General features: G+C 47.9%; 1 protein-coding gene across 5 annotated transcripts in view; it reads right to left on the bottom strand.

The window, feature by feature from the left end:
• Positions 1-12,908, bottom strand: part of PUM3 (pumilio RNA binding family member 3) — a 965,563-nt gene that overhangs the window by 677,135 nt on the left and 275,520 nt on the right. For all 5 annotated transcript variants that reach the window (XM_069625739.1, XM_069625741.1, XM_069625737.1 and 2 more), the window contains exon 5: positions 12,684-12,759. In XM_069625739.1, the coding sequence (XP_069481840.1) occupies positions 12,684-12,759 (76 nt within the window). The remainder of the gene's footprint in view (positions 1-12,683; positions 12,760-12,908) is intronic.

Raw genomic sequence — 12,908 nt, 5'->3', positions numbered from 1 at the left:
GTGTGCGTAGAACCACCTTATCTTTGTGAACTGTTACGAAGGGGTCTAGTACAGAAAGAGCCTGTAGTTCACTTACTCTCCTAATGGAGGTGATAGCTATTAGGAAAGCAGTCTTAAGGGTGATATCTTTAAGAGTTGCCTTGTGCATGGGTTCGAAGGGAGGGCCCATGAGTCTAGAAAGTACCACATTTAAGTCCCATCCGGGAGCTGGGTTAGCTATCGGAGGGTGTATCCTCTTTACCCCCTCCTTGAAGGCTTTGATAACTGGTATCTTCCACCACGACACTTTAAGTTGGGAAGTGGTGTATGCAGAAAGTGCCGCTAGGTGGACTTTAATGGAATTGAACACTAAACCTGAATCCAGTAAATGGGTCAAGTATAGAATAATGTCAGTAGGAGAGCAGTCAACTGGGTTGATGCTAGTACCTCTACACCAGATAACGAATCTTTTCCATTTGCTAGAATAGCAGTGTCGAGTATTAGGTTTTCTGGCTTCCCTGAGGATGTCCATACATCTCTGTGGGAGTTGTAAATGTCCAAATTCTATGATCTCAGGAGCCAGGCTGCTAAGTTCATGGTCTGAGGGCATGGATGCAGTGTTCTGCCCTTGTCTTGTGACAGCATGTTGTACGGGCAGGGAAGTTTCACTGGGGGAGATAGGGACATCTCCATCAAGTGAGCGAACCATGGCTGCCGGGCCCACATTGGGGCCACTAGTATCATTGTAACCTGCTCCTGATGCATCTTGTGCACCACTTTGTTGAGAAGGGGAGTCGGGGGAAAGGCGTAAACAAATTTCCCTGACCATAGAATCGACAGACCGTTCCCCTTGGACTGGTTCTGGGGGTACCTGGAGGCGTAACTTTGGCATTGTGAGTTTTCCAGAGTTGCGAACAGGTCTATTTCCGGGAAACCCCATTGAGTGAAGACGTCTAAGACGATGTCTTTGTGTAATTGCCATTCGTACTCTCCGGGCAGGGGGAAGTCTCTGCTGAGTTTGTCTGCTAGAAGATTGAGTTCCCCTGGTACATGTTGCGACAGTAGGAACATGTTGTGTCTGAGAGCCCACTTCCATATATTCTGGGACAGTTTGGACAGTCCTGGAGAGTGAGTGCCTCCTTGCTTGTTGAGGTAGTACATGGCTGTGGTGCTGTCTGTGAGGACCATCACTGTCTTTTCTTGTAGCTGTTTCTGAAAGGCTTTCAGTGCTTTGAACACCGCTAGTAGTTCCAGCAGGTTTATATGCTTGGATGCTAAGCTCGGAGTCCAAACTCCGTGGGCCGTCTGATGGGATAGGTGAGCCCCCCATCCTGTAAGGGATGCGTCTGTGGTTAGAGTGGCTTCCACTGCGGGTGTGGCAAAAGTTTTCCCTAATAACAGGTTTTCTTTTGTCCACCACCGTAGCGAGAGAACCAAGGCCTGCGAGACCACCACTAGATCGTCCCATTGTCCGCTGGCCTGACACCACTGGCTGTAGAGCCACTCTTGCATTGGGCGCATGCGCAGGCGCGCGTGAGGTACCAAATAAATACATGACGCCATCATCCCTAGCAAGCGCATTGCTTTGCGTACCGTCACCTCTCGGCCTGCTACATAATGGGGAATTTGAAACAGCATGTTTTGGACCCTCTCGTTGGAGGGGAATACGAGGCCGTCCTTTGTTCGAATTAGAGCCCCTAGGAATTGTTTGGTTCGGCTGGGGTCTAAGCTGGACTTCTTTTCGTTGATGGAGAAGCCCAGTTGGGACAAAAGGTCTACGGTCTTTTGGGTATTGGAGAAGCATGTTTCGTAAGAATCCCCTGTTATGAGCCAGTCGTCGAGGTAAGGGTATACCGGGATGGATAATCTGCGCAGGTGGGCCGCTGCCACTGCCAGTACTTTCGTGAATACCCTTGGTGCAGATGCTATCCCGAAGGGTAGTACTCTGAACTGGTAGTGTTTGTCCTCTATTTTGAACCTGAGGTATTTTCTGTGCGATGTCAACATTAAAATATGAAAGTATGCATCTTTCATGTCCAGTGTTGTCATGTAATCCCCTTGTGATAACAGTGGGATTACCTCCTGTAAGGTCACCATACGAAACTTTTGGGGTTTGACAAATATGTTCGCTGGGCGCAGATCTAATACAGGGCGCATGGTTAAGTCCTTTTTGGGTACAAGGAAGTACACTGAATAAATACCTTCTGTTACCTGTGATAGGGGGACGGGCTCTATAGCTTCTTTCTTCAGTAGTTCTTCCACCTCTTGAAGAAGAATGGAGAGGTGTTGCGGTGTCATGCGTCGGTTCCGTGGGGGTTTGTACTTCGGGGAACCGTTGAACTCGATGCAGTATCCGTGGGCTATGGTGGATAATACCCAACGGTCCGACGTGATTCCCTCCCATGCTGAAAGGAACGATGTTAGCCAGCCCCCGACCGGTGATGCATGGGAGGGGACCCGAATTTTCGGGTCATTTGCTGGTATTGGGCGTGGAACCTCTGGGGCTGGAGCCACGACTTCTTCCTTTGCCACGGCGTTGGCCTCTTTGACTGAACTGGGTGTTACCCTGGTTAGTGGGCCAGTTGGAGCCAGAGTAATATTGTTGTTGTTGGTTCTGCTGCTGTCTTTGGCCACGAAAGGAGCGTTTATTACCATAGCCTCGCCTGTTAGGGGGCCTAGAAATTTGATCAAGAGTCTTGATGGTATCAAACTCTTTTTTAGCATGTTCTAGGGCCTCATCTACTGCTTTCCCAAACAGATGCGTCTGTTCAATGGGTTTATTTATGAGGGAGGCTTGGGTTTCGGGCTTAAAACCTGAATTGCGTAGCCAAACGTGGCGCTTGAGAAGTATTCCCTGCACTAGGGAGCGGCCAGCCGTCTCAGCGGCATCTAGGGAGTTTTTAACGATGCCCTGGTTTACCAGTGTGCCCTCTGATATTATAGCTAGCAGGCGAGAACGCAGAGGTTCAGGTGCTTCCTCTGCTTCGCTGCGCAGCTTGTTCCACTGTGCATCTGCGTAGCTAGCTAAAAGTGAGTTATTAGCAATTCTAGTAGAGAAGGCGGCGGAGGTCGTGATTCTCTTCCCCAGTGCGTAGAGTTTTTTGCCTTCTTTGTCTGGAGGTGCTTCACTAGTGGATAGTGGCACCCCTGCTCTTTTTCTTGTGTTGGTAACCACAAGGGAGTCCAGAATAGAGTGTCCTCTGATGTATAAAGGGTCAGAGGATGAAGGGCTGAAGAGCTTTTCTATTCTAGGGTTGACCCCTCTTACTAAAGCTGGGTTAGTAAGGGAAGGAGAAATTCTTCTTTTAATAGAAGCCAGAAGTGGAATAGATTGGCTAACAGGGGCTTTTTCTTTGATGACTTTTTCTACAAAGTCAATGTCTGGAAGAGTTTCCCCTGTATCAATCTCAAAATGCGCTGCTGCCTTGCGCAATAGTGCATTGAGGGAAGGTTGGTCATCTATGGGAGAGGAGTTCCCATGTGAATCCTTGAGAGAAGGGAGAAAGGCATCAGGGTCTGAATGTACTGATGGGGATTGCCAAGGCTGCACTGACGGTGAATGCCAGGGCTGCGAGGTAGCTGTATCCTCTTCAAACCCTGTAGCAGTGGTGTAAGGATCTTCTTCGAACCCCTCTTCCTCAAGTTCTACCTCTTCTTCTCCACCCAAACACTCCTCATCTTCTTGGAGGTATTGCTCCTCCTCAGTGAGGTCAACCAGCCTAGGAATCTTGACTCTAGGGTCATCCTGTGGCCATTCTCTTTGTCTTTTGTGAGTGGGTGGGTCTTGGTTTCCTAGAAACCTTTCCATTTTCTCCATGCAAGAATGGAGTCTTTCAAGGGTCTCATGGGGTACCCCTGAATAGTCTAGAGGGGGGAAATTAGTGTTTTCGCCTTCGAATCGTTTCGAACGCTCCCACAACGTCGACGAGAGGTTCCCGTCTCCTTCTGAAAAGCCTTCAGGTAGTTCGGAAGCGTCCTTTGGAGAAAGGGGGAGTTCCTGGCTACTTTTATGTTTTTTCAACGCGGTATTCGACGTTTGTTTCGTCGTCCGCGTAAGTTTGTCTTCGGCGACAATTCTCGCTAGGCTCTCGACCACGATTTTGTCCGTCGAGGGCTCTGGTGTCGACGTTGTGTGCGTTGCGCGTTGTACCTCGACGGTCGCTCTATGGAGCGTTGCGTCGGATGTTTTTGGGGTAGCGCCCGTGTTAGATGGAAGCCCAATCGCTGGTCGCGGCTGCGTTTGCGGGTGGGGCTTGTGACCTTTACGGTCTGCGGTAGACGCCGGAGTGCCCTGCGTCCCCTTCGGCGCTGATGGATCCTTCGTTCTCGACGAAGAAGAGCCGTGGGTAGTGTGTTTAGCCTTATGGGGTTTGTGTGCGTCCTTGTCGCCGGGGTGTTCATCCCCATAAGCAGGGCGTGAGCCGAGCCCGTCGGGGCCGGGGACGGACGACGAGGAGCGGGAGCGCTCCTTCTGGGGGTTCATGACTTCCGTAACGGACGTCGAGTTATCGCACTCCTCGTCACTTTCAGTAACAGCGGCAGCGGGTGAGGAAACTGACTTCGACATTGCGTAGTCCGCCCACCTCTTAACCCTACGTTCTTTAAGAGTCCTGGGTTTTAAGAGCTTGCAGGCTGCGCAGCTGTTCTCTATGTGATCGAGGGGTAAGCAACGATTACAGAGCTTGTGCTTATCTTTCCAAGTATATTTGCCCCTGCAGCGTGGGCAAAACTTAAATGGTGTCCTCTCCATAGCTGAGGCAATAATAGCTGGCGATAACAACCCCAAGGGAAAGAAAGGGGAGAAAGAAAGACATTCTCAAAGAGAAGAGACAAAGTTCTAACCCCCACTCTCCCTACTGTAAGTTGGCCGTCGAGGCCAGGCCACGTGTTCGGCAGCGCCGAAGGATCTCCTCCGCTCTTCCTCTCCGTCGAAAATCAGTTGTGTAAGGATAACCGAAGTATGGCTTATCAGGGACAGTTAGAACCACAGACTCTAGGTTAGATAGCACAGGGAAAGTAAAACCCTAATGTTACCCTTCACTGAATGACTCAGCTATTCTAGGTTGGCAACAACCTTATGCAGACTTATTCTTGACAGGCTAGCAGCAAGTCAGGGGAAGCAAGACCCAGTTGGGGGACACTAATTACCCTGCAGGAATAATCTGGTGAAAACACTACTTTTGGGAAGAGGCACAACCCAATCACAGGAGAGTAAAATACATTCACATCTACTTTCTATTAGAATGGCAAAGCAGTTTCTAAGGAAGAAAAGATGGTAACCATACTTTTGAGACTAGCGCATCATACATTCAAGAACGAACTTTGGTTACTGTTCACTCTCAGAGTTAGTTACCAACCAAGTCTTTACAAGTAAGTAACTTTCAAACACTCATTTTCTTTTCTAGGCAAAAGGCCCAACCCTTTAAGAAGTCTTTCCTTGGTTCTTGGAGCATGAGTATTCTCAGTGGCAGACAGGGGGTCACTAGGGACTAGTGACCAACAGACAGTGTCAGAATAGGTTCTTTAGTAGCAAAAGTCAGAGTTCCTTAGGAAAACTGGGCAACAGTTGAGTACTTTACTTCTAGGGCTCGAAGAGGGTCCAGGGGCTTCACAGATGACACCCTCGGGATTCTAGCAGTGGGACTGGGTGAACTGGATGAGAGGCCTCCCCATCACAGAAAACACTCCACAGCTACACAGACATCTGAAGAGACTTAAAGTACGTACATACCCAAGCCAACACAGTACCTCAGAATTGAAGATTTTGCAGCAGGAGGACTTCAGGGTCTGCAGCCAAATACCCGGTCAGTGGATTCCTTGTCATGGTGACTGAAAACAAGACCTCAGAAGGAACTTTGCAGCAGGGAATCGACGGCTCTAGGCAGGGTTTCCCTCACAGCTGAATGCGGTTCTGCGCCTTTTCAAGGAGCACAGAAGACAGAATTGCGGTTGAATTCTTGTTGTTACAAAGGTCCAGCACTCTGTTGAGGGGACTTTTCAGACTCGATTCGTGTCTCTGGAGATCCACCAGGATGCCCACAAAGTTTCAGCGAGATTCGGAAGACTGTACACCGCACAGTGGCTTGATGTCCCAGGGTATTGAGGTATTGCAGCAACGCAAGGTCGCAGAAACACGTGGGATGACTCAAAATGCCACTCTTTCTGAGTCCAGTGGGTCTCACCAGGCTCTGGGTCGGAGTCGTTTTCGGATTCCCCAGGTCGATTGGAAGGAAGGGCTATAGCAGACTCCGGTTACACAACAGGCTCTCCGGTCGCTGGAAATCATTTCTGCCGATTATCCTTCATCGTCCTCTTCGGTTTCAGTTCGTGGTCGACTTTTCTTCAGGTTCGGAGTATTTCTCAGGAATTACAACACAACCTCTGCATTCTCTTGCATTTTACAAGAAGGGGCAATCTGTTTGTCCAATCAGGACAGCCATCCGCACCACTGGGATTTGTCCCCATTCAAGCAAGGCGTAAGATAAAGGGCTGGGGAGTTTAACCTCCCTCGCTTCCTGCTCTCACAGACGGACTGGAGCCTGGGCGGGGAGTCCAGGGGACTCCCGCCGAAGATAAAAATCACAGAAAGGAATTTCCCGCCATGGATGTCAGGGGAAGGAACAAGAAACGACAAGAAACACTAAAATGGTGAAAAAAAGACAGGGGCCATTTTGGTAAAATGAGCACCCTTGGGTGCCTTTATTGCAGCTGTGAACACAGCCCACGGTAAAGGTGCACCCAATTAATATAAGGTAACACTACCACCAGCCAATGAAGGTAAACTTGTCCCTGTAAAAGAATTGTTACAGTTTTAGTGTGAAGGGGGATACATTTTATCGCCCCAGCACACCACATAAGGTGGGGGTGTGCTGGCTTCACAGAATAAAATGTAAAAGGGATCCCAAGATCATTTCTACCCTTGGGAACTGTAGTTCACCCAAGGTTAGCAAAACAAAGTTAAAAGGGGGAGCCCTTAGGGCAACCCAGCAACAGGCACTTACTGCCAATAAATTAAAGAGGATAACTTTAAAAAGACACTATGGAGAGTCCAAAAATGACACCCATAAAAGAGTTAAAGATTCTGTGAGTGTGGAAAAAGGTTCCCATTCACTGAGGTGTTAAGGCAAAGTATCCCACTAGTAAATCAAAAAGTTCTGGGGTTGACCCAGGTCAGGAGGATTTACCAGTTCTGTGATAATCTTACCCAACACTCATTCTACGCTACCCTGAACTCGGGTGGTACAGCCGTATACTAAGAGTAGAGTCTTGTGCTGCCTCAGTTGAATGGTTTTACTAAGCCCTTCGCTGGACTTCAGAAAAACGGTGAAACCAGGGACGACCCCCCCCAAAAGTTTCCATGTTGCATGACTGTTGATTGGCTGGGTTCCTGGATAAAAAGGCGAGGATCCAGGGGCAAAAGCCAAGTCGCCCACTGGAACAGAAGACAACTAGAGACGCCTGCAGCCTCTTCCAGCAACCAGAGAAGCCTGCTGAAGTACCGTTGCTGTCTTGGCCCAGTTTTCAAAATCGACAGGGAAGCTCAGAAGAGAAGGACTTGGACTGTTGTGCATAATCAGTCCCAAGACGACCTTCAAGTCAAGCAATCCCACAACGTGCTGCAACCCGCCAATACCCAGGGACCTAGAGCATGATTGCAGTTAGGGAGAATTCTCATTTCTGTGCTAATTCCCTTCAACCTTAGAGACCACCAGCTTTTTAGCTGGACTTCAGGACTTTTTAATTGTAACCCTGGAGCCCTTTTTCTCCCCCCTCATGTGTTTTGACCTGATTTGGATTAGGTGTTTCCTTTGTTTTTGGAGTCTGAAACTCCATAGGCATCTTTTTGTATGGCGACAGCACCTTGAGTCCAGTGTCACAATATCTTTTCTTGGGTGGACTACTGTTCCCAAGAATAGTGAAGTGAAACTGACTTTAACCTTTTCTCTTTATAGGTCCAGCACACACCATCTTAAGTGGAGTGCTGGGGGGGTTACTTCGTATCCCCTTTTTCTACACACTCATTTAACATTTTTCATGTTACCCTCACTACTTTAAATGGCTGGTGGCAGTGGTTTAATTTTCCTACCATTGTGCTTTTCTACCACAGGCTGAATCCTCAGCTGCAGTATAGCACCCTTGGGTGATCATTTTGTCAAAATGGCCCGGTCTTTTTTCACCTATTTTCTCTTTGTGGGGTCTTAGGTTTTACTCTGCGCACCAAGCCAGGTTTGAGCCCTTTGTACGTTTTGCCTTTGGCAGGCTTTAACACTGAAACCCGCCTCTGGCTCCAGTATGTCTGGAAGGGCAGGATGTGAGGGAGGTTCCCGAAACTCCCCTGTCCTTTGCCTTTAGGAATCCCTGAATGCACCCAGTCCCGATTGGCTGGCTGGCTGTAATTTCAGGACAGCCACCCTGCTGTTTGACAGCTAGGCTGTGCATGAATGGGAGAAACCTGCTTAAAAGGCAAGGGTTTTGGGGCTAGAGGCAGAGTTCTTCAAGATCAGGACATGCGTCCCCTTCCGAAACGGTGTGAAAGCCTTCTGGGCTAACCTGATGGTTCTCAACTCCAGCCTGTTGCTATGCAACCTAGCTTCCATTGCTGACCAAAGGCCGCTGACCTGCAAATCCTCGCAGTGAGCACCTCAACCCTTCAAGGACATATCCATGAACACTCGGGCCCGAGGCCAATGGGGCCAGAAGGGTTTCACCCACCAGTAGATTGCTGCTGGCCCACCAAGAAAGGTCATGGACCTGGACACCCAGAGGACGTCCTGTAACGTTCAGAGGAACTGAGACCACTGACCGCGCAGGAGCCATTGTAATGATCTCACTCGCAGCCTGGCCTCTGGCACTAGAAAACTACAAGAGGCCATGATACCCAAGAGGCGGAGGAAGCTAGCCGCTGGTAGCGTGGCGTGGCTCTGGAACAGTCTTACCATCTGCGCAATGCTAGCTACTATCGGGCTGAAAGGGCTTCCCTGACTCAGTGTCTAGGACTGCCCGATGAACTGGACCCCCTGGACTGGTGTGTGGGACTTCTGCAAGTTCATGGAGAAGCCCAGCCTGTGGAGTAGTGAACAGGTGTCCCCGAGGCGGGACAATACCTGCTCTGCAGATATCCCTCGGATCAGCCAGCCGTCCAAATACAGGAATAAGAGGTGAGCCGTGACTACAGCCATGAGCTTCGTGAAAACCCTTGGTGCGGAGGTCCACCCAAAACAAAGCACCTTGAACTGATGGTGCGTGTCCCCTATGAGGAACCTCAGGAATTTCCTGTGCGTCAGATGTATCAGCACATGGAAGTAAGCATCCTGAAGATCTATGGACATCAGCCAGTCCTGTAGCTCGAGAGCGTGGATTATCTTTCTCAACGTCACCATCCGGAATTTTTCTCCTCAGGAACTTGTTAAAGTCTTGTGCCCCAAATAGCCCAAAACACAAACTGTGGGTGGACGCAAGTGTCAGCATTTATTAGGTCCAACCTGATTGACTGGCCAAAAAAACCTTTGAGTCAGACTGGTGTGCGATTGGCAGTCTGGCTTAGGCCAGTCCATAAGTTAAGGTGTACATCTTGGAGAGAACCTGTGCATTCCTCAGGTCTGCTGATCTTTACCAGAGTTGCCAGAGGATTTGCCACAAAGATGGGATGCTGAAACTCTAGGACCAAATTCACTGATACTGCTGTGCTCCGAGTCTTTTGTCCTTCGGGGCGTTTTCTTCCATTGGCCAGTGGACATCCTTACTGTGCTGTTCCTCAGTCGTCCTGGTCCTTCTCATTGGCTGTTCTGGACGTTCGGTGCTGGACTGGTTTTTACTGCCATCTTCCCAGAATACCCTCTTAACCCCAGTGAATTACAATACGAAGCCTCCATCATCAAGAAGGGTGGTGGTGGAAACCAGTAGCCCACCTCTGCTCCTTGTCAAGGCTGCCTCCACTGTTGCCCCCAAACGTGGGACCCTTTACGGCTGGCTGGATGCTCAATTTTGCCATGCGAGCAGTCCAGATACACTTGGGCGGGTTCCTCCATCTTCCTGGTGCGTGACACACACACATACACACTTCCCCTAATCAAGTATCCTATGTATGTTTGTAAGATCAGCGACAACCCCATTACTGTCACAAGGAAGAGTAGGGTTCACTATAGTGAATTCCCGTTGCAATATATACAGAGGCATGGAGCCAGGCTGAATCACCAGAATTGGATTGAGTGTTCTAGCTTTCGAATGCCAAGTGGCTTAAAGATGAAGGACTGACAGTTGTCAGACCCTCCTTGGAGGCACTATGAGCGAAGCAGCCATGCCGCAAATGAAGAAGCTGATGACCAGGACGCACTGAGGAACTGCAGGGTCCCCCTCTGGTCTGCTGTGCATTGGCAGACCAAGAACAGAAGAGCCCAGTCACGAGAACACGCCGAACCACACAGTCAAGCAGCGATGCGCACCTCAGCTCCAGTGCAATGCTGTGGAGCTGCAGGAGGCAGCACGAAGACCAAAGAACCATAGAGGAAGCGGTCGGAAGCCTCTGGGAAGACCAAAACCGAAGAGGACAAGGAGCTCCCGTTGAAGGGACAAGTGCTGCCAGGGTCCAGAGAGGCAACACAAGAAACCATTTTAAGAGGGCCTGGGACCCAGAACTAAAATATAAGAAAATGTGGGCAAAGTACTATACCTGGCAGGATAGTAAAATGGTTAGTAAAATGGTTATAGTAGAAGTCAAACAGAGTGAAAGACTGGGTCGGGGACCTGCAGGTGAACGAGGAGGAATTCCTCAACTGTGCATCTTCTTCCTGGCAGGGAAGTCTGCTAGGTCTGCCTACCCGAGCCACTGGAGAAGCACAACAAACAGAAAGCTTGAGAAAGGCTAGGGGAAGGGAGACATTCCCCCAATATCCGTGAAGTGTGACAAAAGCCTGAGAGCGATCAGGGAAAGAAAGCCATACCCCCTGGTGTTGTGTACTGTGAAACTAATACCAGGAGAACGAAGCCATAACCCTTGGTGTAGTGCATCATGAAGCCAAGAGAGATCAGGGGAAGAAACCCATAACCCCCTGGGTGTTGTGCACCATGAAACCAAGTAGAAAAAGGTCTGGGGAAAGAGTCATTCCCCTGGCACGGCAAAACGCATTGAGAACAAGATACCCGAGAAGGGACTTTCTCCAGGAACCCAATAGCGAGATACTATTGGCAATGAGGAATGAGTTGGAACTTTTGAGTTTGAACAGAGAATTATATCACCCCAGGCTAGAACCTTGTTTTATATCCTGGAAAGGAACTGGGACATGGAGTCATTCTCTCAGGCAAAGTTCCCACCTGGCAATTGGAACTATAACTGTCCAGAAAGAAGGGAGACATTCTAGACCAAGTATCTCTTTAGTTTACTTAATTGTGTAAGGGATAGAAGTAGGCATTTTGACACACGACTGACTCATTTACTTGGACAGATTCCTTAGATCCTTATTTGAGGTAGGGAAACCCCTCAGAGTAAGGGAGGCATAGATTTAGCTTTATTTTTTAACAAAATAAAGTTCTGAAAACAAACATGCCACCTGTGTGTCAGTCGCCTCCATCTACAGCCTTACACTATTGGATTTGTCCCCCTAAATAATTTGAATAGGCAATTTAACATCTCAATCTCCACTACAGTGACTTTGCAAGGGACAAAGGACCACTTTTAGCGGATACCACAGATTTATTAGGCTTTTATAATCACATTACCCTACTGTTCATGGACATATATTAGACTATAATGCACAACTGGCAGATATTTATCATTTTCTTTCTTCCTAGTCCAACAAGACCATTCAGGTCTGATATTGTAAGCCAACCCATGTTCTGACTTTTGTTAGCCCTCATGGGCATTTATGGAAAAGTTAACCCCTTTTACACCTACTCGGTACTGTATTTAGCATATGGTGTAGTATGTCTAAAAATATGTTTTTTACTACGGGTTAGACGTTGTGGGGATTACAGTTACTATTTATATGTTGGCATTTTGTGTCTCGATTATGACTTCATAAATGTATTGCTATCGCTTTCTACAATTCCCTTTTTCTCTCCATCTTAGTTTTACAGGTATTCCATTTACAACCAGGTAATCATCATGTCCCTTCAGCATAGGAGTGGGAAAGTTTCACCTGCATCCCTTTACTGTTTTTATACACACAAGGTTTCTGTTTTGTGGTTTTTTTCAACCATTATAGATTTTATTTGTGGAATTTTACAATAATGTGTACATTTTTCAGTGTATCTGTGTGGTTTATTCCCTGGGGTAACTTTTTGAATTAACAGTATCTCGCTGCCAGCCCTCCTCCTCTGTAAAGTGAAGTCCAACTGCTCTGTCAAAGCTACCACTTTACGGTGTTTTGTCTAGCTTTTGATAAGAAACACTGCCTTTCCACTAAGGTAGATTGTTTCACATCCTTCAGCAGAGGGCTGTAGAAAAATCTTCCTAACAAATATGACAAAAATCGAACTGCCATTGTTAACAATGATGATCAGAACGTAAAGAACAGGATGCTCCTTTGTGTTTCAGTATGATGGTAACTTAACTGAACCCAAAATAACACCTTCTGTGCTGCTTAAATTCGTTACGTTCTAATTGATTATGGTCTAAACCAAACTAGTCATAGCAGATCAGAGCACAGACATAATACAATTGTTAACAGCATTTGTTACTAGATTAAATCAGCACAAACTCTACTTACACTTTTAATGTTACCCTGGAGCAGCTTCTGTAGATCATTCATAAGCTTTACACGTTTTTCCTTGTCACAGTCTTTTCTGTAAAACCAGCATACATACAACCGGAAATGGAAAAACAAACTTTTAGAACAAGTCTAAATAGTGTCATACATTTAGCAAATGATGCTGCACAAACCAAACATCCAGCCGGGTTAGAGCTATGCAATAGCAATGCCATCCTCAGTCCA

Source organism: Ambystoma mexicanum, chromosome 6p (assembly GCF_040938575.1).
Source record: "Ambystoma mexicanum isolate Mex_15411 chromosome 6p, UKY_AmexF1_1, whole genome shotgun sequence".
NCBI lineage: Eukaryota > Metazoa > Chordata > Amphibia > Caudata > Ambystomatidae > Ambystoma > Ambystoma mexicanum.
The sequence above is the reverse complement of the archived record's forward strand: the minus strand, read 5'-3'. Positions and strand labels throughout refer to the sequence as shown.